General features: G+C 49.4%; 1 protein-coding gene across 24 annotated transcripts; it reads right to left on the reverse strand.

Moving 5' to 3' along the window:
- Positions 1 to 7,533: 7,533 nt before the first annotated feature.
- LOC123162906 (uncharacterized) lies at positions 7,534 to 25,881 on the reverse strand. Of its 24 annotated transcripts, none has more exons than XR_006481556.1 (8): positions 25,492 to 25,881; positions 25,198 to 25,319; positions 24,627 to 24,705; positions 24,070 to 24,136; positions 23,628 to 23,716; positions 23,223 to 23,341; positions 23,073 to 23,131; positions 7,534 to 7,877 (listed from the first exon to the last, which is right to left on the reverse strand). XR_006481556.1 is itself a non-coding variant. In XM_044580669.1 (8 exons), the coding sequence occupies exons 3-7, from the start codon at positions 24,686 to 24,688 to the stop codon at positions 23,104 to 23,106; spliced, it is 330 nt and encodes a 109-aa protein (XP_044436604.1). In that variant the 5' UTR covers positions 24,689 to 24,705; positions 25,198 to 25,319; positions 25,556 to 25,881; the 3' UTR covers positions 7,534 to 7,877; positions 23,073 to 23,103. The 24 variants fall into 24 exon arrangements, 12 of the variants coding, with proteins under 12 accessions (XP_044436604.1, XP_044436608.1, XP_044436607.1 ...); XR_006481555.1 differs by having other exon boundaries at positions 25,470 to 25,881; XR_006481554.1 differs by having other exon boundaries at positions 25,411 to 25,881.
- Positions 25,882 to 27,210: the final 1,329 nt, after the last annotated feature.

Consider the following 27,210-nt stretch of genomic DNA (forward strand, 5'->3'; position numbering starts at 1 on the left):
CATCCAGAGGCAGCATTTATCGGCTCCAGTTAGCAGCAGTAGCGAAGGAATCGCTCGATCGGGTTTAGTTAACAGCCATCGATCGATTGCACGGGTTCAGTAATGTTTAGCCTGCAGTGCAATCGCTCGGGTTCAGTTAGAGCCCAACGCCTCGCTCGGGTTTAGTTACAGCCAACGCCTCGTACACACGCGCGTACGTGTACAAGAGAAACGCGCATCTCTCGGCCCTGACCAGCCACCGTAACCGGGAACACCCCGATATTTTCCTCGCCCTCGCTTCTACCATGGTTTTTTCCATCATGGATGGCTCAAAGAATGTCATGCAACTGCGTCTCCGGCCCGCCCAGGACGAAAAGCCTATTTTCTGTCATGATTTTTTGTCATAGAAGTAGGAGCCCACCACATCTATGATGATACCGGGTTTTGTCACAATTATTGTCATAGAAGTGTCATAAGTATGACGGATTTTTTTTCCGTTCGGCCCAAAATGTCACGGATGTGTCTTTTTTTGTAGTGAGAGCGTTCACCCAATCCAGATCATCAAGAGCATCTTCAACCTTCATAGGTTCAATGCTAGAAATGAATGAGTAATGTTCACAAAAGGTAGCCCAACAAGTTTTAGAGCGAGTAATTCTCCCGGTTTGAATATAATCATAGATCTGTTCGATGGGATGATATCTTGAGACTGTTGCTCGAACTCATGAGAGCTTTTGTTTGGGTCGGGGTGGAACATCCTCTTCATTGTTTTGTTCTTCCTCTTGTCTTTCTTCGTTGTTGTTGTCGTTGTTGTTCTCTCGTGGTGGTGGAGAAGGAGGTCGTCGTGGTTCATCTTGTTGTACATCCTCGTTTCCATCGTCTTGATGTGTACCACTTGTGGATACCTCCAAGTCAACTTGTGGTTCACCTTCGCATGAAGTTGAGGCTTCCACTTGGACATATGAGGTACTCTCCTTCATCTCCGTTGGGCGAATCTTGCCAATAGACAAGTCTTGTATAGCTTCCTAAGGATCTTTGTCACCTACATCAATTGGCAATTGCTCTACTTGCGAGCCGTTAGATTCATCAAGCTTCACATCTATCATCTCTTCAACCTTTCGGGTGAAATTGTTGTAGACTAGGAAACCTTCATGAAATTTAGGAGCAAATTTCGAATGACGATAATTATCAAGAATGTAGCACTTTGAGCCGAATACCTGAAATATCCAACTTGGGGTTTGTTACCAGTGACAAGCTCGTATGCCGTCTTGCCAAGTAGCTTGTGAAGATATAGACGATTCGTTGCATGGAAAGCTGCCTCAACCACTTCCACCCAAAAGTGTTTTGGCGTCTTGTACTCATCAAGCATCATTCTCGCCATTTCGGTGAGCGTCCAAATTTTCCTCTCAACAACTCCATTTTGTTGAGACATGTACGTAGCCGAGAACTCATGTGAAATCACTTCTTCATCAAGAAAGGTGTCCACATTGGTGTTCTTGAACTCCGTTCCGTTGTCGCTGTGAACCTTCTTGATCTTCACTTCAAATTGATTTTGGACCTTCCTAGCGAAGTTCTTGAAGATCTTTTGGACCTGCGATTTATCATCAAGAAAGAACACCCACGTAAATCTTGAAAATCATCAACAATGACCAATCCAAATGAGTTACCACCGAGACTCTTGTAGGTGTTGGGACCAAAGAGATCCATGTGAAGTAGCTCGAGTGGTCTTCTTGTGGTCATGATGTTCTTCCCGGGATGACTTCCTCCAACTTGTTTTCCTGCTTGGCAAGCGCTACAAAGTATATCCTTGTCAAATATAACATCTTTAACACCAAGGATATGATCACCTTTAGTAAGCTTGTTAAGATTTCACATGCCCACATGACCTAACCATCTATGCCACAACAAGCCTTTAGAAGATTTAGCAATTAAGCAAGTTTTAGGTTGAGCCTTTTTAGTGAAATCAACAATGTAAAGATCACTTCTACGTATGCCGGTAAAGACCATATTATGATTATCTCTTCTAAACACTTACCAATCTACTTTAGTAAATAGGACATTGAAACCGAAATCGGCTAATCTAGATACAGAAAGTAAATTATAGCCAAGAGATTCAACAAGCATAACATTTTGCATGGAGCTGTCATGTGAGATGGCCACCTTACGGAGGCCAACCACCTTACCCTTTGAGTTATCACCAAATGTGACATACTTTTGAGGGTCGTCGTTTTAGCAAGCTCATGAAACATATCCTTGTCTCTGGTCATGTGATCGGTACATCCACTATCAAGAACCCATTCCTTTCCTCATGTCATGTAGCTGTGAAGGTTAGCCATATGACCAAAGTGTCTCATAGACTCATCGAGATCATAGTCACTATCATCATCCTAAACATAGTATCCATGTTCAACATCATCTTGTGATTGATCATTTCCAAGAGAGAGTGATTCATTAGTTTTGTGATCATGACAATTTGCATCTCTATCAATTCTAATGACTTCAGAAATGATATTGCTAATGATTCCAACATCTCCTTTGGCACGCATAAGGTCACGAAGCTCAAATAGACAATCACCAAACTTAGGGTCATTGGGATTCATCTTATTCAAAGCAATAGACTTGTGAAGAATCTCATCTAAGTTTTTTAAGGAATAGTCTGGAAATCTTTCCTCAAGAAATCTCCATATAGTGTAAGAACATTCAAGAGTTGGCAAGCGAGCAATCAAGTTTCTAGGTAATCCTCTAGTGATAAGATTGATAGTTCTAAGTTTGCGAATCATATCAAGGGAATCATCAGGGGTAGGATGCAAGGGGTCAACAAGGGGCACACAAGGGGTAGTAATGTACTTGTTCAAGTGATATTCATTGAAAATCTCAAGCATCTCATTTTTCCAAGCAATAAAGAACTCTCCGTCAAGCATAGGCACTCTACGTCTAATTCTCCCAATCGTAGACTCATCCATCTTCCTCCAATGGTGTTTAAACCAAAGCAATGGAGACCAAAGCTCTGATACCAATTGAAAGGATCGAGAAGAGGTGTCTAGAGGGGGTGATTAAACCCTCAACAAGTAAAGATAGCAGTTTTTAAGTTTTTCAAGTTAAGGTTGGAAATTAGCACAATTTCAAGCATTCAGAATACAATTCAAGCAAGCAAGCAGAGAGTATATGAGCAACTGAAAGTAAAGCATGTAACTTTCAAGAAAGTAAAGGTATGTGATTGGAGTGTGCAAACACAATTGGAGACACGAAGATTTTTGGTGTGGTTCCGATAGGTGGTGCTATCATACATCCACGTTGGTGGAGACTTCAACCCACGAAGGGTAACGTTTGCACGAGTCCATAGAGGGCTCCACGCACGAAGGATCCACAAAGAAGCAACCTTGTCTATCCCAACATGGCCATCACCCACGAAGGACTTGCCTCACTTGGGTAGATCTTCACGAAGTAGGCGATCTCCTTACCCTTACAAACTCCTTGGTTCAACTCCATAGTCTTGACGGAGGCTCCAAAGTGACACCTAACCAATCTAGGAGACACCACTCTCCAAAAGGTAATAGATGGTGTTTTGATGATGAACTCATTGCTCTTGTGCTTCAAATGATAGTCTCCCCAACACTCAACTCTCTCTCACAGATTTGGCTATGGTGAAAGATGATTTGAGTGGAAAGCAACTTGGGGAAGGCTAGAGATCAAGATTCTTGTGGTTGGATTGGAATGTCTTGGTCTCAACACATGAGTAGGTGGTTCTCTCTCAGAAAATGAGTAGTGGAAGTGTAGGCACATTCTGATGGCTCTCTCACAAACGGAGATGAGGGTGGAGGGGTATATATAGCCTCCACACAAAATCTAGCGGTCACACACAATCTTCCAAACTCGGTGGGACCAAATAGTGAAACTCGGTAAGACTGATATGGTTGAAAATATGAACGTTAGAGTTTTCAGTGGGACCGACAAGGTCAACTCGGTGGGACCGATGTGCTAGGGTTAGGGCAAAACCTCATCTTGGTTAGACCAATTGCGTGAATCAGTGAGACCGGTTTTAGCAATAAGCAAACAGAGACTTGGTCATGCAAACTCGGTGGGACCAATTGCACGTTTCGGTGAGACCGAAATAACTACAATAGGTAACAGAGAGTTTGCAAGGCCATCTCGGTGAGACCGAGATCCCGTCGGTGAGACCGAACTGGTTAGGGTTTCTGGTAGTGGCTATGTCAAGTGAACTCGGTGGCGCCGGATGAATCAAATCGGTGGGGCCGAGTTTGACTTTAGGTTTAGGACATATGTGGAAAAGAGAAAGTGGTTGAGGGATTTGGAGCATATCACTAAGCACTTTGAGCAAGCAGGCCATTAAGCAATGCCCCATCCCCTTTTAATAGTATTGACTTTTCCTCTGGACTCAGTGTGATCTTGGATCACTAAAATGAAAATGTAGAGTCTTGAGCTTTGCCAATGTTTGTCCTTAGCATCTGAAGGGGGTCCACATCCTCTTGTCCTGCCACTCCAGCATTGAACTCATCTGAAATACTAGGTAGAAGCATTAGTCGAACAAGAGATATGTTGACATTAATTACCAAAATAACCCAGGGAGCACTTGTGCTTTCAACAATCGTACGTATGGTCCAATCGGGTGGGTCCCAGCTATCATGGAGGATAAGGACGCACTTCCTTGTGTGCGAAGATGTAGCTGATGGGTCCCAGCTGCCAGGGGAGGAATCCTTTTTCCCTTAATAAGGACGCGGTTCCTTGCATGTGAAGATGTAGCTGGTGGGCCCAGCTGCCAGGGGAGAAAACATTATTTTTAGGGTAAAATGGATGCAATTGCATGCATGCGTCCATGGGCATGGTGCATCCCCACTGTCAGCCTCTCCGCGTAAAGTCATCTTTCGATGACTCTCGTTTGTTGACCACGTTGACCACACCATGCCGAGCGCACCAAGGCTGGTGGACGACGGCGAGGCCCCAGACTGAAATGACCTGAACATGGGAAAGATGCGGCAGTGGATTCACGGACGGAGAGGAGTGGGGAACTTGACTGGTTCGGGTGCGGGGTGGGCCTACACTCGGTAGAGAATAATTGGAGGTGCAGAGGAGCGGTGGGATGGCCTGACCGTCGGTGGGGTAGCGTTTTGCTGTGAATCGCGCAAAACAGCACCGCTGGACGCCGGAGGATGGAGCAGGCGGTCCCCACAACTTTGGAGGAAGAAGACGAGAGATTGAAGAAGAATGTCGGTCGTTGGATGTAAATCCGACGCCTTGCTTAGGCTTCGACCTTTTTTGCGTAAGTGCTTAGCCTTTGACCTATTGGCCCACATGTCAGCCAGTCCATTTGGTTTTTTAGTCCATATGGTGGGCTGGGAAAACAATGATGTAGAGTCTATGTAGCCGGTTTATATATTATGTTAGAATTTAAAGCCCATGGACTTGCTGGCTGGGTGAAAAAATATCATGTTGGCCTGGATGGAGAAATATTATGAAAACATAAACACATGATTGCACGTCTATTACTGATTGGTCAGTAAAATCCTTGCAAGCTTATGCATGCAATCACCAGGAGTAAACTTGCTTGGAACTTTACAAAAAACGGTCTTTTTTCAGTCAAGTCAGCTTACCACCTGGGTATGGAAAAGAAGCGGGTGAGAGCGGGATAGCCCGGCTCGTCTTCTTCGGTAGCAACACATCGAGGCTGGCTGGCGCTGTGGAGTACAAATGCTCCGGGCAAGGCACTCATCCATGTATGGTGACTGATTAGGAATGGATTAGCGGTGGGTTCTGAGCTACTACAGAGGAAAATCAAACCAGGTGTTTTCTGTCCGGCGTGCGGGCACGAAGAAACGGTGCATCATAGGTTTTGGGGCTGCTATCATTCCATGTGCTTCTAGAAAGAGTTGAGTTTGGTATTGGGTGCGAGGGTAGCGACCCCACCTAGTCTGTTCTGCACCCAGAGCTCGCTTGCATCGTGGCTGCTCCAGTGGATGTCCGAGGCATCCGATGATGACAAGGCTGCGATGATCCAAGGTCTATACGCCCTGTGGCTGGCAAGAAATGACACAAGGGATGGAAAACGCATTGAAGAGGCAGTCTCGATGGCGAGGCGGGTTGCAACGCTAATGGACGAATGGAATAAAGTGCATGCTCGGCAGGAAACTCCTCAAAGAACAACCCAACATGCGATATGGGAACCACCGGCGACGGGCTGGCTTAAAGCAAATGTTGATGGGGCTACTTCCCGTTGGGGACAGGATGGAGGTGCGGCTATTGTTTTCAGGGACGAGTTGGGAGCATTCAGAGGTGTGACATCTATTTTCCTCCCTAGGATTTCGTAGGCAGAGACCACTGAACTGTTGGCATGTAGAAGAGCAGTGCAAATGGCACTTCGGCAACACATCCCAAAACTGCATGTGGAGACAGATTGCCTAGGGGTGGCTAGGATGCTGAATGAGAAGGAACGAAACATGTCATCTGTGGGCATTGTTGTAGAAGAGATCAAGACGATGGCAAGGAACTTGGGAGATTTCAAGGCTACATGGGTCCGGAGGAGCAGGAATAAGGCCGCCCATGAATTAGCTCATTTTGGTTTATGTAATGTTGTTTCAGTTACGTGGGATTTAGCTCCCCCAAATTGTATTCTCAGTATTGTTTCAGATGAACTACCTGAACTAGCTTAAATAAAGTCGGGAAGTAATTTTCAAAAAAAAACTTGCCAAGTTATATATAAACAATTACTATTATTACTAGTTGACCCGTTGCACCAAATGGCGCAGAGACCTGCTGAAGACATGTTGTCAATGAAAATAGTTTCATGCTGCAAGAACCTTCAACTAAAGCTATGTTCGCGATGAAAATAGTTTCATTTACTAAGGACAGGCCATGTATATACAGTCGGTTTAGTTGTGGTCTACTAAATCCATATGCGCCTTGAAAAAACATGGTTTAATTTGCAAAGCCTCACGTGTATCAAGTATGAATAAGAACTACGAACTCTTTTTGTGTGATTCAAACACATTTCCAGAGTTTTTACATAAGCACTGAATGTTCAACGCCACAGATGCCCCAAACATTTTTCTCTTCTTCTGCCTCTAATGCGTCCTGATCGATCGCTTTATCAATATACATAATGCACCCAAGAACTACTGTCACGACCCGATCCATCCATGAGACCCACTAAACACCATGTGCGGTTAAAAAACCATTTATCAGTAGATTTGGTTTTGAGCAAGCATGTATGGTAACTATTCCAACCCCTCTCGTATAGGAAAATTGAACGGAGACTTGTATCAGGGTAACCTATGTTCAAAAAAAGTGTTGTATGTTCTGGATTTCTGATGATTTTGGTCTTGGAAGACCTGAACAGGCAAACATTCCTAATAACGTGCCTCATTTACAAACAAGGGCTTTATTTTATACCGAAGTTTTAGTCAGCTACAGTTCACAATTCGAAAATGGAAATATAAATATGTATGGTTAATGTGGATGCAACAAAACAGTTCTTAGAACAGAAGACTTGGACATGGACAAACTTAGCAAGGTTCAGGAACACAATACAAAGGCATGCAACACTCCCGAATAGTGCATTGTACAGAAGGTATAATGATCTCCAGGATCTGCAAAACTGATCATCCAGAATACTTCATCTGAGTTGAAACACTATCAATCAAGCTTCATAAGATCTGTTCAACAACTCATGAAAAAAAGAGAAGACGATGAAACATGTGTTCTGTACACACATGCCTTTCAAAAGAGTTCCCTAAAAAACCTTGTTTCGCATAACTCTACCGATGGCCAAGCCCGGGAGCCTTTGGTGGATGAGGACCAGACTAAGCTGACACTCCCATGGTTGCATACATCAACCATGCCATCCCCAAGTCGGATCTACTCATTCGTAATGCCATTTATAATTACATCTACATACAGGAAAACATGAGTATAATCAGAAAATGAAGAGGCTGGTAAAGGGCCACCAAAATAGAGAAGAGGCATGCCTAAAGCATATTCATGATAATGTAAAAAATAAATCAGTTAGTAAGCTCTACAAAACATATGCCAGTCTGTAACACCATTACATAGGGCAATGGGACATTAGTTTTCCAGCATTGTTCAGTGATGCAGGAACAAGGGGAACATGACAAATAATATACGTACATTCATAGCCAAAGGTAGGCCACCCAAATAAGGGGAACATGAAAAAGATGAGATGATCAACCAACGAACTAACACAACAGCACACAAACCAAGCACTACAGAGAAGTCCTCAGCTTGATCAACCAACCATTGCATAAAGAAAATATAAAAGGATGAAAACTAAAGAAAATAGAAGAATCTAAGCTTAAGTGGCAAACAAATAGCTGTTGCACTCACTGCATATAGCTAATTAGCTATACTATCATGTACTAAAATAAAGAATAGTTTGTTTGCCTCAAAGCTATTTTTTTATATCCATCGCATCAAATTGATTTAGGATTTAACTCCACAAGAACCGAAAGTATCAGTGTGCGCACATTTTAGTTATGTATCCTAAAAGGCAGTAGGTTTTAGAAGTATCATAAGAAACCAGAGAATGAACTTGCCTGCCTCACCTATCATCTAGAGATTAATCGAAGGCCAAACCGATGTTGCCAAGTGTCAGGGAAACTGATCCACGAACACCTATGGGACCGGCGGACCGAGCCCCTTTCGGTTCGGCGGGGGGCGGAGATCGCACGAAGAGCGGACCGAGGCGAAGCACACGAGCAGTTTACCTAGCTTCGGAGCTCTCCGGAGAGATAACACTCCTACTGCTGCATGTCTGAGTGTATTGAGTTCTTGCTCGGGAGCGCTGAGTGCTACAGTACACACTAGCTGCTAACGAGACCGAGCGTGAGTGTTTTTCTGCCTTTGAACCCCCCTCTACGTTGCGCATGGGCCTCCTTTTATATGCTAAAGGGGTCTCCGACAGGTGGCAACGTAGACAAGGGTAAAAATGGAAAAGGAATTGCGGTTGGTACAACTACCTGTACAGTGTATCATACCTAACCCTGACGGCAGGGGACAAAGGCATTAAATGCCCGTCTGCGTCGCCCAAATAGTGCAAAAAGGGACCGTCAGGGACGCCACCGCTCGCCACGATGGCAGTATTGTCAGCATCGCTTGCCACCGCGCACCGCTGGCTGCACAGCCTCTTGCCACGCGCGCCTGGAAAGGCCCTAGGGCGACACGTTGGTGGATGTGCTGGAGCGTGGGTACAGAGTGGTAGCTTGCCGCGGCAAGCGCCTTGCCGCGGTCGTTGTCTTGTTGCGTCCGGAAGCTTGTCGCTCACCGGGCCTTGTCGGGACGCGTGGCGCGTCGCGGCAAGTTCCTTGAGATGCCTTGGTTGGCCTTCCCGGCAAGCTCCTCTTGCCGGGGCCTTGTCTCCTTGGCTTGAATACTTTGTTCTTGAATGGCTCCAAAGGAACCACGGAGGATCTTGGCGGTCCCTCGGCAAGCCTTGCCGCGGGGTGCTGCGACTGCCCGTGCACAAGTTCGGGATACTAGGGTACCCCTACTCTAGTACACCGACAGGAGCCCCCGGGCCTGGGCCACACATGGCGCCGAGCGCTGTTGGGCCAGGCCCAAAACAGGGCACGGGCACGCGCGGCCTGGGTTACGCCGTATCTTACTCCGTATCCACCGCGCCTTCCCCGAATGGCACGCGTCGAATGTGGCGTCGTGGGAGAGATCATGGGTGGTTTCTTTATTCAGACAGACGGAACGCCCGCCCCCTCCCTCTTTATAAGCAGGGGAAACAGGGGCAGTTCGCCCATCTTGCCGGTTGCTACTCCAATCTCAGAAATCTCCGCCGCTCCCCCTTTCTTCCCAAAGCTGAAAGAGAGCAGCGCTCCGCCCCCCATCGCCACCAGCATCACCTACGCCATCGATCTCCCCCACCACCTCCACCATGGCTCCGAAAGCCGACAAGGGGAAGGTCGTGAAGTCGGCCGAGGCGTAGCGGCTCGCGGCGTTGCGAAAGGAGCGGGCAATCTTTCCCCCCAGCTCGCCGCGAAGGAGCTGAGGGAGTACTACTACCTCTTCTGGTCGACAGAGACGCGAGGGCATCCGCGTACGAAGGTACTCCCAGCTGCCGCTTCGGAACTGGCTCCGAATGGATACCCTTTCTTCGCGCTGTTCTTCTACTGCGGGCTCTGCCCGCCTTTTGTCTGAATTTTTCTGCGATATCATGAACACCTATGGGTTCTGCCTCCTTGACTTCACCCCCAATGCTGTTCTGACCATGGCAGTTTTCGCACATCTCTGCGAAAACTTTGTCGGAGTCTATCCAAACGTAGCTCTTTTCCGCCACTTCTTTATGCCCCGAGTTGAGAGAGGGGAGCCTTTATCCGGCGGAATCGCCTGGATCTCGAGAGCTGGCAAGAAGGAAGCTTATCTGGAGGGAGAGCTCCGCAGCAAGTGGGAGGAATGGAGAGCAGACTGGTGCTGGATTGTCGAGGAGAACCCGCAGCCATTTACCGCCCAGCGCCAAGCCCCAATAGCGCGCGGCAACGATTGGAGCAACGTGGCCCCGGAAGACGACAGGCTGAAGATTGCCGTCACCCGGATCCTACGCCTCAGGCTTGCCGGGCTCACCGTAGGCGCCGTTGGCGCAGATTTTCTTCGTCGCCGCATCGCCCCCCTGCAGGAGAGGAGACCCGCCTGGGAGTTCCAGAATGCGACGGATATCATGAGGCTGCGCCCGGGTCTCAATTTCAACTTCACTGTCCTGGAACTGGACGCGATGCTCCTGGAATTGTTCAAGCGCGATCCTCAACATCCCGAAGCGTTCATGTTGCCGAGGGGTGTCATTCCGCTGTGCAACAACTCCTCACTTGACCGCATCCATGCAATGATGCCGCTGTGCGACTCGCATGGAATTGTCCCAACTTGGCAAGAACCTGCAGACAACGTCGTGCAGGGGTTCTTTGACGGCTTGGTAGAAGTGCCAGTCCACCCCGATGAACAGAAGAGCCTCACCCGCGACACCACCGATGATGAGATGCAGCGCATCGCCACCAGGCTGGAAGAGGCGGTAGCAGCCGCTGCCGCGGGCGAGTTCGGATTCACCATGGAGGAGGCAGAGGCAGCAGAGGCGGCAAGCCTTGTCGAGCGAGAGGAGCTTGCCGGCGAGGAAGAGCTTGTCGGGCCTGAAGCTGAGTCGAGCGAGCCCGCTGAGGGCGCGAGTGACTCGTTGAAGATCGGCTCCTCCTCCTCCTCCCCACCTTCAGCCAGCTCGCCGCAAGCGGAGCCCCCAGCTCCACCCAGAAGGCGTCTCCGCACGGCCGGGGACATAGCAGGGCGGCAGACGAGTCAACAGCCGCCGTGCCGCGTGACACGCTCTACCGCGGCAAGTACTGTTGCCGCGGGAGCGCCTCACGCCGCTGCGGCAACTGGAGCGGGGTCTTCCCGGTCCACCGCTACTGCTCCTGCCAAGCGGACAAGGGAACCTACTCCTCCGCCTCGTCGCACCGGAGGCGAGCCGGACTTCGATCTCTCCGCGCTCAGCTCCGACGAGGAAGAAGAAGAGTAAGATTCTTTGCTGTACTTGTAGTTCTTCAATTCTTGCTGTTTTTGTCTTGTGTCTGATTTGCTTTACTTCGAACCCATTCCTTTTCAGGACTCTGGCCCAGAGAGCGGCGAAGAGAGCCAAGGTCCCGGTAATTGTCATCGAGGACGAACCCACCGCGACAGCAGGGGGTGTGTCCGAGACCACCTTGCCGGACCCGGCAACTATTCCCCAAAGCAGCCCCCAGCGTAAGTATATGGTTTACTTCCTGCTGTCAGGCGCGCATGGGTGCTCTTTCTTTGCTGATATCTGACTGTTGGTTTGTGTAGGAGCAGAGCAGCCTCACCAGGAGTGCCCGGAAGCCGCTCCCGAAATGCCATCTGCTTCGACTACACCGCCAAGGGAGGATTCCCCAAGGGAGCGTTCTCCGGCAAGGGAGAATTCTCCGGCAAGGGACAGCACCAGCGACCCTCCAGTGGTTGAGACCATGACTGCAGATCCTAGTACAGGTAATCCTCTTGCTTGAAAAACTTCCCTGGGGTTCTTCTTCTTCTGATTTTCTTTTTGGATATTTGCTTGACTTTTCTCCTTTTTCCGTTCGTCAGATCCATCTGCCACGGAGCCGATGGAAACCGAGGTCGCCGGCGAGGAGAACGCTCGCAGCAATACCGACGACGCCGTTGCCACCGAAGGAGAAGCCGGCACTGATGATCCCGCCGGCGAAGAGGCCGCCAAAGCTGCCGCCGCAGAAGCTGGCGAGGGATCTGGCGATCACACTGACGGCCCTGAGGCCGCAGGAGCGTCAGGCGCTACGCCGACCGCCGATCCCTCCGCCGCTGCTGCAACGCCAGGCTCCGAAGAGCCCCAGCCCGGCGCCTATTTGAAGGCCGGCGATGGCATCTTCGTCAATCTCCCCTGGGCGTCAAGCTCCAGGGCGCCGGTCGAAGGAGAGATCTTTGATGAAGAGTTGCTCGCCTCCGCTGGGCTGACGCTGGTCGACGCGCCAAGCAGCAGCAGCGGCGAGCCTGAGGAGGAGCAGCTGCTGCGGAAGCTGTTGACGCTCTACCGCACCCGACAGGCCAAGCTGGTATCCCGAGAAGCGCTTGTCGCGAAGGCGGGAGTGGACATCGAGAAGCGCACGGAGGAGCTCCGGGGTCTCAGGAAGGAAGCTCTCCGGTCCCTGGCAGAGGAGCGGGAGCAAGTCGCCGAGGAGCGGAAAGCCTTCCTCCTCGAGAAGGCTGAAGTTGAAGAGCAACAGCGGCTTGTTGCCGAAAAGCTTCTGCGCAGGAAGGCGAGTTGGCGCAGCGCAAGGTCAACCTTGACAGCCACGAGGAGGAGCTTGCCGCGCGCGAGAAAACATTTGGCGGGGCTCTCAAGGAAGCAGAGGATGCTGCCACAGCTGCCGAGGCCGCCAAGAAGGAGCTGGAGACGAAGATGGCGCAGCTGGAGGCCGATCTCGAGGCGAGTGGCGAGGAGCTTGCTGCGCTCAAGCGTGAGCGCGAGAAGGACGCCGCCGCTCATGGCGAGCTGCAGGGCCGTCTCGCTGAGAGGAGCAAAGAGCTTAGCGCCGCCAAGGACTCCAACGCAGATCTTGAGTTGAAGCTGGTTACTTTGACTCAGACGCTGGACAGCGCCAGGGAGCGGGAGGTGGCCTTGACGGAGAAGATCAAGGCCGACGAGGCGCTGCTGGCGAGTGCCGCCGCTGCCTAGAACACTTTTAGGGAGAATGTGGAGCACTGGACCGAGGGTCTTGTGGATGTTGCCGCAGCCATCGACGGGGAGCTGGCGCAGCTGGGGATGGAGGATCTCGGGTATTCCTCCTATGAGCGCCTCCAACCTAGCGCAAAGCTCAGCTTGTTCTTCAAAGGCGTGGCGACGGCCCTCCAGCGACTCCAGGAGAAGATCCCAAAGCAGCTGGCCGACGAGTCGCGCAAGATCTGCGCGGGAGCTCTTCAAAAGGTGCTGGTGAAGGTGGCCTTCCGCAACCCAGGCCTCAACCTCACCAACGTCCTCAGGACCTTGCCGCCGGATGCTGATCTGGAAGCGCTCAAGACCCTTGTCGCACCCATTTTGGACAAGGTGAGCGGGATCAAGAGGGTTGAGGGCGATCGCGTAGATTAGGCCGCCCGTTTTCTCTTTTTCTTGTCGCTGCTGGTCATGTTATGAGAACAATCTGTTAGAGCTGCGACAAGCTATCTTGTAATATGACTCTATTTTGGGTAGCGATTGCTATGTCATTTCCTTTACTTGATTCCTTTCTTTGTATGTTTTTGCCCTACGCTTTTAGGGAACTTGACGGCGCAGGCACCTTAGCCGCGAGCGCTGAGTGCGGGACATCAGCAGCCTGCTGGCGGTGCCGCTACCGACAAGAAACCTTGTCGCAACTAGTCGCACCTCACTTAAGTTGTTGAGAGGACTCAAAACAAAGTAAGGGCGCAACTAGCTACGAGTTGGTTCCTCCGCGCACAGGTTTTCCATACAAAGCACGGTCGTTCGAGGAAGATAACTTAAAAAAATTTTAAACTGATTGCTCAAACTTTAGCAAACTTAGCTTTTCTGTCGTTTGCTTCCCGGTAAGGCGAAACTTCCTCGAACGACGCTTGGTCCACACCATTATCTTCTCCTTTCCTCCCGGCAAACTTGTGGGCGAGGGAACCTTCCCTTCTTTGAGAAAGAGAAAGAAGAGAAAATAAAGATATGGAGCCTTACGGCTCGTTATTGCTTACCGGGGGTAGGCGCTGCACAAAGTGTCAGATAACGCATGCAAAGTAGAAAGCATGAAATTGACAAGATGTGCGGAGCACATGGGCTTTACTTATGCACGGGATCTGTGCCCGGCTTTGTACAAAGGATTACATGCAATATCGGCAAGACTTGTACAAAAGGTGGTTGCCGGAACAGGTTCCGGCAACCGCGCCCTACGGGTAAAACTTACGAAGATGCTCAATGTTCCAGGAGTTGCTCACCGGAATGCCATCTTCGGTCTCAAGGCGGACAACGCCAGGCCTAGTGACTCGTTTAACCCGGTAAGGGCCTTCCCACTTCGGCGTCAACTTGTTGGAATTCTTGGCGGACTGAACGCGCCAAAGAACAAGGTCGCCTTCCTCGAGACTTCTGGCATTAACTTTGCGGCTATGGTAGCGGCGCAAAGCTTGCTGGTATCGAGCAGCTCGTACAGCGGCCTGAAGACAGTCCTCCTCAAGGAGCAGCGCGTCATCTTGTCGCAACTGCTCTTGCTCAAGCTCATCATAAGCGAGCACTCGAGGTGACCCGTATACGAGTTCCGTGGGGAGAACTGCCTCTGCTCCATAGACTAGAGCGAAAGGTGTCTGGCCAGTGGCTCGAATTGGCGTCGTCCTGATCGACCAAAGAACCACCGGTAGCTCCTCAATCTAGTTCTTTCTGCACTTGTGCAACCTGTTGAAAGTCCTGGTCTTGAGCCCGTGCAGCACTTCAACATTTGCCCTCTCCACTTGACCGTTGCTTCTCGGATGAGCAACAGAAGCGAAGCAGACCTTGGCGCCAAGATCTTGGACGTACTGCATGAAGGTGCGGCTCGTGAATTGTGTGCCGTTGTTGGTGATGATCCTGTTAGGGATCCCGAAACGGCAAACAATCGACCTGAAGAACTTGACTGCTGACTGTGCTGTCACCTTCCTCACTGGTTCCACTTCCGGCCACTTTGTGAACTTGTCGATTGCGACGTACAAGTACTCAAAGCCCCCGACAGCTCGGGGAAAGGGGCCGAGGATGTCGAGCCCCCAGACCGAAAATGGCCAGGATAAAGGGATCGTCTAGAGAGCTTGAGCTGGCTGGTGTATCTGCTTGGAATGGAACTGGCATGCTTCACACTTGGTTACTTGTGCAGTTGCATCCTGGAGGGTTGTTGGCCAAAAGAAACCTTGCTGGAACACTTTGCCGCAAGTGTTCTTGCGCCAATGTGGTGACCACATATGCCTCCATGTATCTCTGCCAACAGCTTTTGTCCGTCTTCCCGGCGAATACACTTCAATTTCACACCGTTGAGTCTTCTTCTGTATAGTATGTTGTCGACAAACTTGTACATACTTGACTGACGGGCTACTCTTTCCGCTTCTTCTTGCTCTTCGGGAAGTTCTCCTGTCTGAAGGAAACAGACAATCTGCTGTGGCCATGCTGGAGCTTGCGGCTCGGCAACAAGGACTAAAGGCACATCTGCTGCTGTGGGAACATCCGCTTCTACGGCGAGAACCTGCGGCTCAGCCGGAGCTTGACGTTCCCCGCCAAGCTTGCCGGAGCAAAACTTGTCGGGAGCGTCTGCTTCAACGGAACAAACCCTAGGGCTTGCCGGAGCAGACTGCTCCTCAGCACCCTTGGTGTTGATCTTGAGGACCTTCTTGGCGGCGGCTTCGGGGAGCTCTACCGAAAAATAGTCACCAGAAATCAACTTCCTTTTCTTGCTCTGTCCAGTTGATGGCGTTACAGACGGTTGAGTCAGTTTGAGCACAAAGATCCCTGGTTCCACGGGTAACTTAAGTGCGGCGCACTTCGACAGGCCATCGGCAATGTCGTTCTGAGCTCTTGGAACATGTTCCATCTGTAGGCCGTCAAAGTGCTCTTCTAGCTTTCTCACTTCATCAACGTAAGCTTCCATCAACGGACTCTGATAATTCTTTTTCACTTGGCGGATGACAAGCTGTGAGTCACCCCTGACAATGAGCTTCTTGATCCCAAGGTCTGCTGCGATCCTGAGACCGGCAAGCAAACCTTCATACTCTGCGGTATTGTTCGTTGCTTGCTCCTTGGGAAAGTGCATCTGGACTACGTACTTGAGGTGCTCTCCGGTGGGTGCAACAAGTAGCACGCCCGCACCGGCGCCTTGCAGCGAGAAGGCACCATCAAAGTACATCAGCCACTCTTTGCTTGCTTCCTTGACGGGGATGCTTGTTTCTGGAATTTCTTCATCTTGTGTTGGCATCCATTCTGCTATGAACTCTGCCAATGCTCTGCTTTGGATAGTTGAAGTGCTCTCAAACTTGAGGCCAAAGCTTGACAGTTCCAGTGCCCACTCGACAATCCTGCCTGTTGCTTCTGGATTTTGCAGTATCCTCTTTAGCGGAAAACGAGTGACGACTGTGATCTCATGTGCTTGGAAGTAATGGCGCAGCTTTCTCGAGGCCATGAGAAGACCGAAAAGCAATTTCTGCACACCAGAGTACCTTGACCTAGCCCCCTACAGAAGGGAACTGACAAAGTAAACTGGGCGCTCCACCATTCTTTTCTGCATCTTCTCACGCGCCTGCGCAGATCCATCTTTGTCGGGACCAGAGCTTGCCGGTGAAGTCCCTTGCTTATCGCTGGATGCATCTGCCGTGGTTGCTGGTTCATCATCCGCCTCCCTCTCCGCTACTAACGCAGCACTAACCACTTGATTGGTTGCCGCTATATATAGCAGCAACTTCTCTTGTGGCTTAGGTGCGACAAGTGTTGGAGTGGAGGACAGGTATCTCTTTAAGTCCTGTAGCGCAGCCTCCGCTTCCGGAGTCCATTTCATTGGTCCTGCCTTTTTCAAAATTTTGAAAAATGGCAGGGCGCGCTCAGCAGACCTAGAGATAAACCTGCTGAGAGCAGCTACGCAACCGGCAAGTCTTCGTACATCCTTGACGCGCTTTGGTGCTTCAATCTGCTCAATGGCCTTGATCTTGTCGGGATTGGCTTCAATTCCCCGCTGAGACACAAAGAACCCGAGAAGCTTGCCGGAGGGGACTCCAAACACACACTTCTCGGGGTTAAGCTTGAGGTTGATCTTGCGCAGATTTGCAAAGGTTTCGTCTAAATCTTGAATCAGAGTTGCCTTGTCCTTGCTCTTGACCACTATGTCATCCATGTAGGCTTCCACATTTCTGTGTATTTGCGGCTCAAAAGAGTCATGGACTACCCTTGCAAATGTTGAACCAGCATTCTTTAAACCGAAAGGCATCCGTACGAAACAGTATGTGCCACATGGGGTGATGAACGCGGTCTTCTCCTCATCCTCTTCTGCCATGAAGATCTGATGGTATCCTGAGTATGCATCAAGAAATGAAAGCAAGTCACATCCGGCCGTGGAGTCAACAATCTGGTCGATGCGCGGCAAGGGAAATGGGTCTTTGGGACAAGCTTTATTGACATCGGTAAAGTCGATACAAAGCCTCCATTTCCCGTTTTCCTTGCGCACGACTACAGGGTTGGCCAACCACGTAGGATGGAGCACTCCTCTGACAAGGCCTGCTGCTTCCAATTTCTTGATTTCTTCTGCGATGAATTCTTGGCGCTCCACTGCCTGTTTCCTGACTTTCTGCTTGACGTGCCGCGCATGAGGAAAGACGGCAAGATGGTGCTCGATTACTTTCCTGGGAACACCGGGGATGTCAGACGGTTGCCACGCAAATACGTCGACGTTCGCCCGCAGGAAAGCAAGGAGCGCGCTTTCCTATTTAGGGTCGAGAGTGGCACTGATGGTGAAGGTACCACCAGTGCCATCCTCTTTGGCGGACACCTTCTTGGTCTCTGGTGGAGCTGCCATTGTCTTCTTACACTTGCCGGTGGAGCTCGATGGTGCGTCCTCGATGGTAGCGCAGCACTCCAAAGAGGTGCGCTTGCCGGAGTGGGCATCAGAACTCTTGCCGGACTTGGTCTTCTTCTTCGCCCCAGGAGCTTCAACGGCAAGTGACTTGTGATCTGCTGCGGCTGCTGCTTCCCGGTAGATCTTGTCGGCGCAAATAAGAGCATCCTTCTTGTCGCCAGGGACAGAGATGACACTTATCGGGCCTGGCATCTTCAGCATGTTGTATGCATAGTGAGAGGCTACCATGAATTTGGCGAGTGCTGGATGGCCGAGTATCCAATTGTAAGGCAATGGAAAGTCAGCAACGTCAAAAGTGACCCTCTCAGTCCTGAAGTTTAACTCGCTGCCAAATGTCACCGGCAACGTGATCTTTCCCTTCGGCTTGCTCCTTCCCGGATTGATTCCTTGGAATGTGCCGGTCTCTTCGAGCACGCCATCAGGGATCTGGAGTTTCTGGAGTACCGCGAAGGAGATCAGGTTCAAGCCGGCCCCGCCGTCAACTAGCATCTTAGTGACCTTGAGGTTGCGGATAGTTGGTGAAACCAACATCGGCAAGCACCCGACCGTAGTTATGCGATCGGGGTGGTCCTCAATATCAAAGATGATAGGCGTGCTGGACCATTTCAGAGGCTTGCGTGACTCGACAGGTGGTTCTGCCACATTGACTTCCCGCACCCACTGCTTGAGCTGGCGGTGTGAAGTATGCAGAGAAGCACCGCCGTCAACGCACAGGACCTCTGTGGCTTTCTGGAACTCCTGCTCATCGGTCTCGTCATCATCCATATCTTCATCTCGTCATCATCTTCATCCTTGTCGCGGCCGCAGGGAGGTCTGTCTCCTTGCCGCTGCTTGGCCTTGCCGTGGCGTCCTCCTCGGCCGGGGCATTTCTTGCCGGCTCCTCCAGCACCTTCCTGGGCCCTCTCCTTGCCGCGTCGCTCGTATTCAGCCTTTTGCTCCTCGACAAGCTGCTCGACCTTCTTGTAGCTTTGGAGGTCATGGCCCTTGGTGCGGTGGATCTTGCAGTACTGCTTGTTGGTGCCGTCCTGCTTGTCGGCGACCGCCACAACCTGGTAGTTGGTGCCTGCGGTAATCTCCTTGCCGGAGCTACCAGCTTTGGCTTTCTTGGCGCCACTTCCGTTGCCGGACTGCTCAACGACTAGCACATCTTTGCCTTTCTTCTTCCTATTGTTCCGCCGCCGGTTTTTCTTTGCTGGGGCAGCCTCCTCACTATCAGATCCTCCTGCTTCTGTATTCTCTCCGGGGAGTTTCCTCCCTTCCTCAGCACGTGCACACTTGTCGGCCAGGGCATATAGCTCACTGATGTCTCTGATTTTGCACATTGCCATCTCCTCCTGCATCCTGCAGTTTCGCACGTTCTGATGGAACGCGCTGATCACCGCGGTAGGGTGGACATCTGGGATGTTGTGCTGTACGCGGCTGAATCTCTGAATGTACTTGCGCAGGGGTTCTCCTTCCTTCTGGGCGAGCAGATGAAGGTCGCTCTCTTGGCCATGAGGCTTGTGGCCGCCTGTAAAGGCACCGACAAACTGATGGCATAGGTCTGCCCAGGAGGATATGGAGTTGTCCGGCAAGTGCATGAGCCAGGATCTGACATTGGGCTTGAGCACCAGTGGGAAGTGGTTGGCCAGGATCTTGTCGTCCCGCCCCCCGGCAGCTTGCACCGCGATGGTGTAGATGCTGAGGAACTCCGACGGATGCGACTTGCCGTCGTACTTCTCTGGTACATCTGGCTTGAAATTCTTCGTGCTGGGCCACTGGACTTGCCGCAGCTCAAGAGTGAACGCAGGGCAACCTACTGCGTACGTCAAGTTGCCTGGTTCCCCTAGTGCATGCATGTCGACAAAGGGCCCAGCGTGCTAGTCCGATTGACGCCGCGCTTCTCTTCGGCGCTCGATGCGAGTACGAGCGTCTTCTTGCTGTCGTTCATGAAGAACTTGGCGCTGATCGCGACGAGCTCGTGGATCTGACGATGCGGTGGAGTCGCTGTCGAGGTGGATCCGGCGAGTCGGCGATCTTGGCCTTCGGGGTGGAGAGTGCATGGTGGTTGCACCCCCACCGGTTTCGTCGCCATCGGCTCGTGCCTGGTAGTCCTGCCACGGCAGCGATGTACTCGGCTGCCGCGGAGTGTCGCTGTTGGCGAAGCGGATGAGACTCTGAATGGTGGCCCTCCATCCATCGATCTTGTCTGCCGTTGGAGGGTAATCCAGGAGCAGTTGAGCTCGCGCCAAAGCTTCTGCTGGAGTGGTGGGCGGCAGTGACGAACGGTGCGAGGAGCGGGATATGCTCGGACTTCTAACTATGTTAGAAGGAGCAGTATCCCGTCCAGGCGACCGTGTCTCGCTCGTGCTAGCATGTTGGCGTGCATGCCGGTCTTGAGCACCCCGAGATCCACCAGCTCGATCTTGGTCTAACAAACGTATGGCACTGTGAATACCATGACGATGTCGGTCCTGCGCCTCCTGAGATGGGCGCGGTGCATGTACGGACGCCAAGGTCTGCGCAGCCTTGTCCTTGGACGTGGCAGCATCGTGAACTCCCTCGTCGATGCCCGTTCTTTCGCCAGCGTCTACCCGACCACTCTTTTGCTCCGGTGGTGGTGGGATCGACGTGGACGGAACAGCTGCCGCCGAAGCCTTCTTCTTTGATGGCATGTCGATGAAGAAGATGAAGATCTAGCTCGTGTGAACGCCGGATCAGGTTCACACAACCTCGATGCCCCCTACCTGGCGCGCCAAAGATGTCGTGGAAACTGATCCACGAACACCTATGGGACCGGCGGACTGAGCCCCTTTCGGTTCGGCGGGGGGGCGGAGATCGCACGAAGAGCGGATCGAGGCGAAGCACACGAGCAGTTTACCCAGCTTCGGAGCTCTCCGGAGAGATAACACTCCTACTGCTGCATGTCTGAGTGTATTGAGTTCTTGCTCGGGAGCGCTAAGTGCTACAGTACACACTAGCTGCTAACGAGACCGAGCATGAGTGTTTTTCTGCCTTCGAACCCCCCTCTACGTTGCGCATGGGCCTCCTTTTATATGCTAAAGGGGTCTCCGACAGGTGGCAACGTAGACAAGGGTAAAAATGGAAAAGGAATTGCGGTTGGTACAACTACCTGTACAGTGTATCATACCTAACCCTGACGGCAGGGGACAAAGGCATTAAATGCCCGTCTGCGTCGCCCAAATAGTGCAAAAAGGGACCGTCAGGGACGCCACCGCTTGCCACGATGGCAGTCTTGTCAGCGTCGCTTGCCACCGTGCACCACTGGCTGCACAGCCTCTTGCCACGCGCACCTGGAAAGGCCCCAGGGCGACACGTTGGTGGATGTGCTGGAGCGCGGGTACAGAGTGGTAGCTTGCCACGGCAAGCGCCTTGCCGCGGTCGTTGTCTTGTTGCGTCCGGAAGCTTGTCGCTCACCGGGCCTTGCCGGGACGCGTGGCACGTCGCGGCAAGTTCCTTGAGATGCCTTGGTTGGCCTTCCCGGCAAGCTCCTCTTGCCGGGGCCTTGTCTCCTTGGCTTGAATACTTTGTTCTTGAATGGCTCCAAAGGAACCACAGAGGATCTTGGCGGTCACCCGGCAAGCCTTGCCGCGGGGTGCTGCGACTGCCCGTGCACAAGTTCGGGATACTAGGATACCCCTACTCTAGTACACCGACACCAAGCATTTTTAGAATTGGATCCCAAACAAATGGGAAATGATGCCTAGAATGAAAAGGCTGCACAAGGCACACAAGAATAATTTAAAGCAGGGTAATTCAAAAAATGGAATATTACCAAGCCTACTACAAAGAAGGATGCTCAACTAACTCATATCTTTTGAGGAACATTTTTACACATCAAAAATTCAGATGCGTACAAATAGAGCCAATAAATCTGGATCACCCAAAATTAGCCGAGCTATTCATACCCAAAAATAGGCAAAGAAAGGTACATTTCTGTAGTTAGACTTATAGTTGCATAAGCACCCTTGCATGCGATACGATGTCATCATGACCGAATCTATGAAACTGAAAAAGACATTGTTGTGTACTAATTTTGGCTCCTCGGAAGCTAGTACAAAATAAGAGGATCCAATTGGATATTTTTCTTAACTTCCTAGAAAAGAAAAGGTAAAAAACTGATTGAGAGCTGATTGCAGGTAGGTAAATCATCTATTCACCTTGATTAACCCACGAGTTTATATACTTATTCCTCGATTTTATCCTGTCTAGTAGGTTTGTAGTAGACGTTAGTATAGGTTACTCAATCTGAGAGCCACAGATGTGAAAAGGCAAACAGTGTTAATGGATTAGATCAAACGACTGGGCCACTCAAATGTGATTTTCATCAGTTATTCATCACGGAACTTGCATACTTCTTCCCTTGAATTTCTTCTATCGAGCAGGTTTTGTATTAGAGATGGAATCAGAAGGGGAGATTTTATATCCTGAATATGCAAATTCAAGCTAAACAGCCAGAAGGAGATGTGGAATTCTCTAGAGATGGAAAAAGCAACAAACTGAATGTCCCAGCAAAACAACAAACTGTACTACAAGAGTCTGAAGAATTTCTTGGCTGCACCATTACTAATGAAGTTAACATCCACCCGCCAAATGATATTTGATCTAGGGGCAGGATAAAGAGAATTAAGGGGCATAATGAGAAAGGATGCAGAATAGGTAACAACAATAAGGTGAAGGTGTCGCAGCTATGCGAGATTCTATCTGTTTGTTCGTGTTTAAAAAACAATTTTTTTATCTGTCTCACTTCATGAACTGATAATTGGATATTCACTCTAACTACAATACTTTTTTGTTTGTGTGGATGACATAGTTAATATTCATTCATCGTCATGTACAATTTTGTTGCAACTGAAATATATGTATTTCTAACTATCGGAATGCTTAGACTTTCCTGTCTACATATATATCACAAAATAACAAGTTAGATGCTTGCAGAAAACACATAAATTACCAGATATCTTGCAACGCAGTATAGAATACCTTGCGGTTCCGGACAATACTGACCCTCTTCTTAATAGCCCCAAGCTCCTAAAAGAAACCTACAAAACAATCCAAACCAACAAAGATGATATTAGTACCAGACCCCTTGCATCACTTGCACTTCTCCAAGCTCTAATGACAGAGACATACCTTGCATCTGGTCCTTGTAGAAGCCATGGGGGATATGGCCGTACATAGGCAGGGGTCATGTTCTCCGGCTCCTTCGGTTGCTTCGCCTCTCGGATCCTCTGCTCTTTCCCCTCCAGCAGCTACACCAATTACAACACAACATCAGGGACAAGGAAAAAAATGCATGCGTCTAATGAAAGCAACATTTCCATCAGTTCTACTAATTTGTCACCAACTTCCTGGAAATATGAGATAACTGAAGGAAATACAAATATAGGCTATCCTAGGCGGCAAAGTGTTTGGCATGTCGTCATTTGATGCCAGTTGGCACAAGCCATTTATTTTAACTAGGTTATTTGCGTATCAAGGCATTTTTGTATAGCTATAGGTTTTATATAGCATTTAGTAGGACCGAGCAGAACATACCTTAAGCACAGCAACGCCGATCAACAGCAGGAACAAACCACAAAGATACATGCTATTTCCTTGATCACAGTAGCTAACTTTCACATCACCTGCAAGAGAAACATTAAAATATGGGTCCATAAATCAACATGGTTTTACGGCCTATATGCATCCACACACACTCGTCAGAAAAGTAGAGATAACTAATTAGTAATTACTCCTCTTAACTTCTGTAGAACATAACAAACAAGAGCTAAAAATTGATCCAGTAGAACCTAGCACCAGCTCATAATATGTCAAGTACAAAAGCAATTCCTTTGAACAAAACACATAAGAAAAAAAGAGCAAAAGAAAAGAAAGTGTAAGTCTATCGATGATCCAACACTGACATATGTTTTTGTCACTAAATCTACTACAGCACACTAATATGCAAGAACAGCAGATGCACAAAGCCATCTCATACCAAGTGAAGATAATATGCCAAGTAGGGAGCAACTAGCGGTGCTACACATGCAGCAAGCTTTGCCCGTCTGCATAACAGAATATACTTCGTCATTTATATGTCTTAGCATAGTATAGTACTGCACATGCAGCAAAAAAACAAGAACCACGAACCTCCTAGATAAACAATAGAAACAACCAAGAAGCACTCAGTTTTCAATTCAGCAAAGGACTAAAAATATAAAACTTTGCATGCAGAAAAAATGACTCCCATGCATTGCAACACTGACCAAATTCTGAATCCATTTACAGGTGAGGTGCACCAAAAAATTCCTAGTAAAGTATACTACTGAAAAAAGAAATTCTATAATTCTAATGAAACCAAGATGACAACCCTTCAAATTGAACAAAAACTAGTAAGCCTGCAAATCAATCAACATCACAAGAGGCATTCTGTTAGCAAATCCATTAATTTGATATCTATTGTATTAGTGCCATTACTTATACAGTAGATATCAAATTAAGCGGAAGTTGGTCAAAATCAGCACAAGTGCACAATAAAAATCAGCAGCCCATCACCTACAATATAGAACATACTTCCACCGCCAGCATACCACTAAACAACAAGGCGCATCGGCCATCCACTTAAATTATTATTCTGCAGCAAAAGAAAAGAAAATAAACATAGAGAACCGATTAGAAGGGCTCCCTGCACACCAGTCAATGGTCTATATAAGTAATTACACTAATATAGTAAATATCAAATTAATGGTGTGCATTAGGTACAGAGGCATCCTCTTGTGATGTAGATAAGGGATGTCCAGGAACGCAAAAGGCAGCCAAAAGCATGACCCATCAAGGGTCTACAACAAACAACAAGTAAACATCAGCTGCTTTGCCTATTTAGCTAAACAATTTCTCATTGTTCTTTTCTTTCTTCTCGGTTTCATAAAAGAACAAGAATCAACTACAAAAATAGTCAGCAACATATAAAGTACACTTACAGAAAAATAACTCACCCATACAAATAATTCCAAAACCCTCAGCCTCCCATAAAACAAAAGCATTTGAAAAGAAAAACACAACTAAGTTAACATAAAACTATGAATATATGAGTTATACATAAAATCAATCCATGAACAGTAGTTACCATATCTTCTGGATCTGTCTTTGGCACACAGCAAGGTAGAGGCAAACTATGACCACCGTCAGCTCCTTCCTCCTGTTGTCCGGCCATCGCTTGATCTTTGCGTTCCACTCCTCATGGTGCCTCTACAGCCGATGCCTTCACCCATCAGGACAAAATTTGGAGAGAGAGAGAGAGAGAGAGAGGATGTAGAGACAAATCATGAACCACCACCACCTCCTTGCTCCTACTGCTAGAGGGAGGGGGGATAGAGGCAGAGATGCAGAGGAGGCGACCATGGTGGCACGACAATTCGACCTGCTGGCCGCCGGCAGGTGCGCGAGGCCTCACCCTGCCCCTTCCCACCCGCTAGGAAACTCACCCTGCTCCTTCCCTGCTATTGCTTGCCTTCCTCGCTGGCCTCCTCCTTCGCCTTGTCGTCGCATCCTACCCCTCCCCTACATCCTCACCCGCACCACGAAGACCCTGCCGCTACTGCTCTCCCACGATGATGACCTATGCAAGCAGAGGAGAAGGCCGGCGGTGGATCTACGACAACATGGTAGAGGAGAGGAGGATGTGAGTGGAGAAACCAGGCCGACAGCTGCGGGTGAGGAGAGGATGAGGGAGAGAGGGAGGGGTGTGGCGGCTGGTGGGGATGGAGGGGAAGGAGAAAGGGCACTAGGGTTAGTCAGGTGGGGTGGCAGTGGGGCGAGAAGCGGGCGATTGGATGCGTAGCACGCCGAGCTCTTTGGGCAAAATCTCCTGCACGCGGAAACAACCAACCCAGCCAACAAGCGCCCGGCGTGAGCCCACTTGTCATTGGACAACTAAAACAACTGCGAGGTGAAAATTGGGTTTGACCGCGAGGCGAAGATCTGACGGCCCAGACACGTCAGAAAGCCAGATCGGACGACTAAGGAAGACCGAATCGGGGGAGCCTTCTGGAGGTGAGTTGGCTAGGCTCTGTATTGTTTTAAATTTTGTAAGAACTTTCGATTTACGAAATAAAATATCATTTTAATTTGATGAGTTAATAGGACGTGGGGTATTATTATTATTTAGGCTAGACGTCGAACAGTTGAGTTGGTTCTTTGGAAAAGTACTATGAGAAAACTCAGATTACATCGAAAAAGAAAGTGATAGAAAATTCAGATATAGGATTAATAAAAACGAAAAATAAAGGAAGTGGGATAGTCTATACAACGGTTGGACGAACGACAGGTACAACGGAACCTTATGTTGTTTCTATTATATATATGTAACAAAATAAGATATAAATATAAGTATATATACTTTTATAGAAGGGAAAACATAGGTTCAGTTTTGCATTCTTATAGAAAAATAGAACTATGCATTGTCTTGAAAAAACAAACATAACTTGGGCTGCTGATGTTATAGACAAGTTAGGCTGGGAGGCCCAGAGGCCGCTTGATACCTGCTGGATGATACGTCTCCATCGTATCTATAATTTTTGATTGTTCCATGCCAATATTTTACAACTTTCATATACTTTTGGCAACTTTTTATATTATTTTTGGGACTAACATATTGATCCAGTGCCCAGTGGTAGTTCCTCTTCGTTGCATGTTTTATGTTTCTCAGAAACCCAATATCAAATAGAGTCCAAATGGGGTAAAAACGGACGGTGAATATTTTTGGAATATTTGTGATTTTTGGGAGGAAGAATCAATGCGAGACGATGCCCGAGGGGGCCACGAGGCAGGGGGCGCGCTCCAGGGGGGCAGGCGCACCCCTAACCCTCGTGGGCACCCCGTAAGGCGGTTACTGCTCTTCTTTTGCCGCAAGAAAGCTAATTTTCGGAGAAAAATCTGGGCAAAAGTTTCAACCCAATCAGAGTTATGGATCTCCGGATATAAAAGAAACGGTGAAAGGGCAGAATCAGGGAACGCGGGAACAGAGAGAGACAGAGAGACAGATCCAATCTCGGAGGGGCTCTCGCCCCTCCCATGCCATGGAAGCCAAGGACCAGAGGAGAAACCCTTCTCCCATCTAGGGAGAAGGTCATGGAAGAAG

This window comes from Triticum aestivum, chromosome 7B, assembly GCF_018294505.1.
Source record: "Triticum aestivum cultivar Chinese Spring chromosome 7B, IWGSC CS RefSeq v2.1, whole genome shotgun sequence".
Classification (NCBI taxonomy): Eukaryota; Viridiplantae; Streptophyta; class Magnoliopsida; order Poales; family Poaceae; genus Triticum; species Triticum aestivum.

Bases quoted from the DNA above. Each gene is read 5' to 3' on its own strand.
- LOC123162906 (XM_044580665.1), bottom strand. From the start codon at position 25,284: ATGGCCGGACAACAGGAGGAAGGAGCTGACGGTGGTCATAGTTTGCCT. The intron at 23,717-24,069 runs GTATGAGATGGC...TTTCTCTTGCAG, and splicing joins TGGCATATTATCTTCACTTG to GTGATGTGAAAGTTAGCTAC. The intron at 23,342-23,627 runs GTATGTTCTGCT...TAATTGGTGTAG, and splicing joins TCGGCGTTGCTGTGCTTAAG to CTGCTGGAGGGGAAAGAGCA.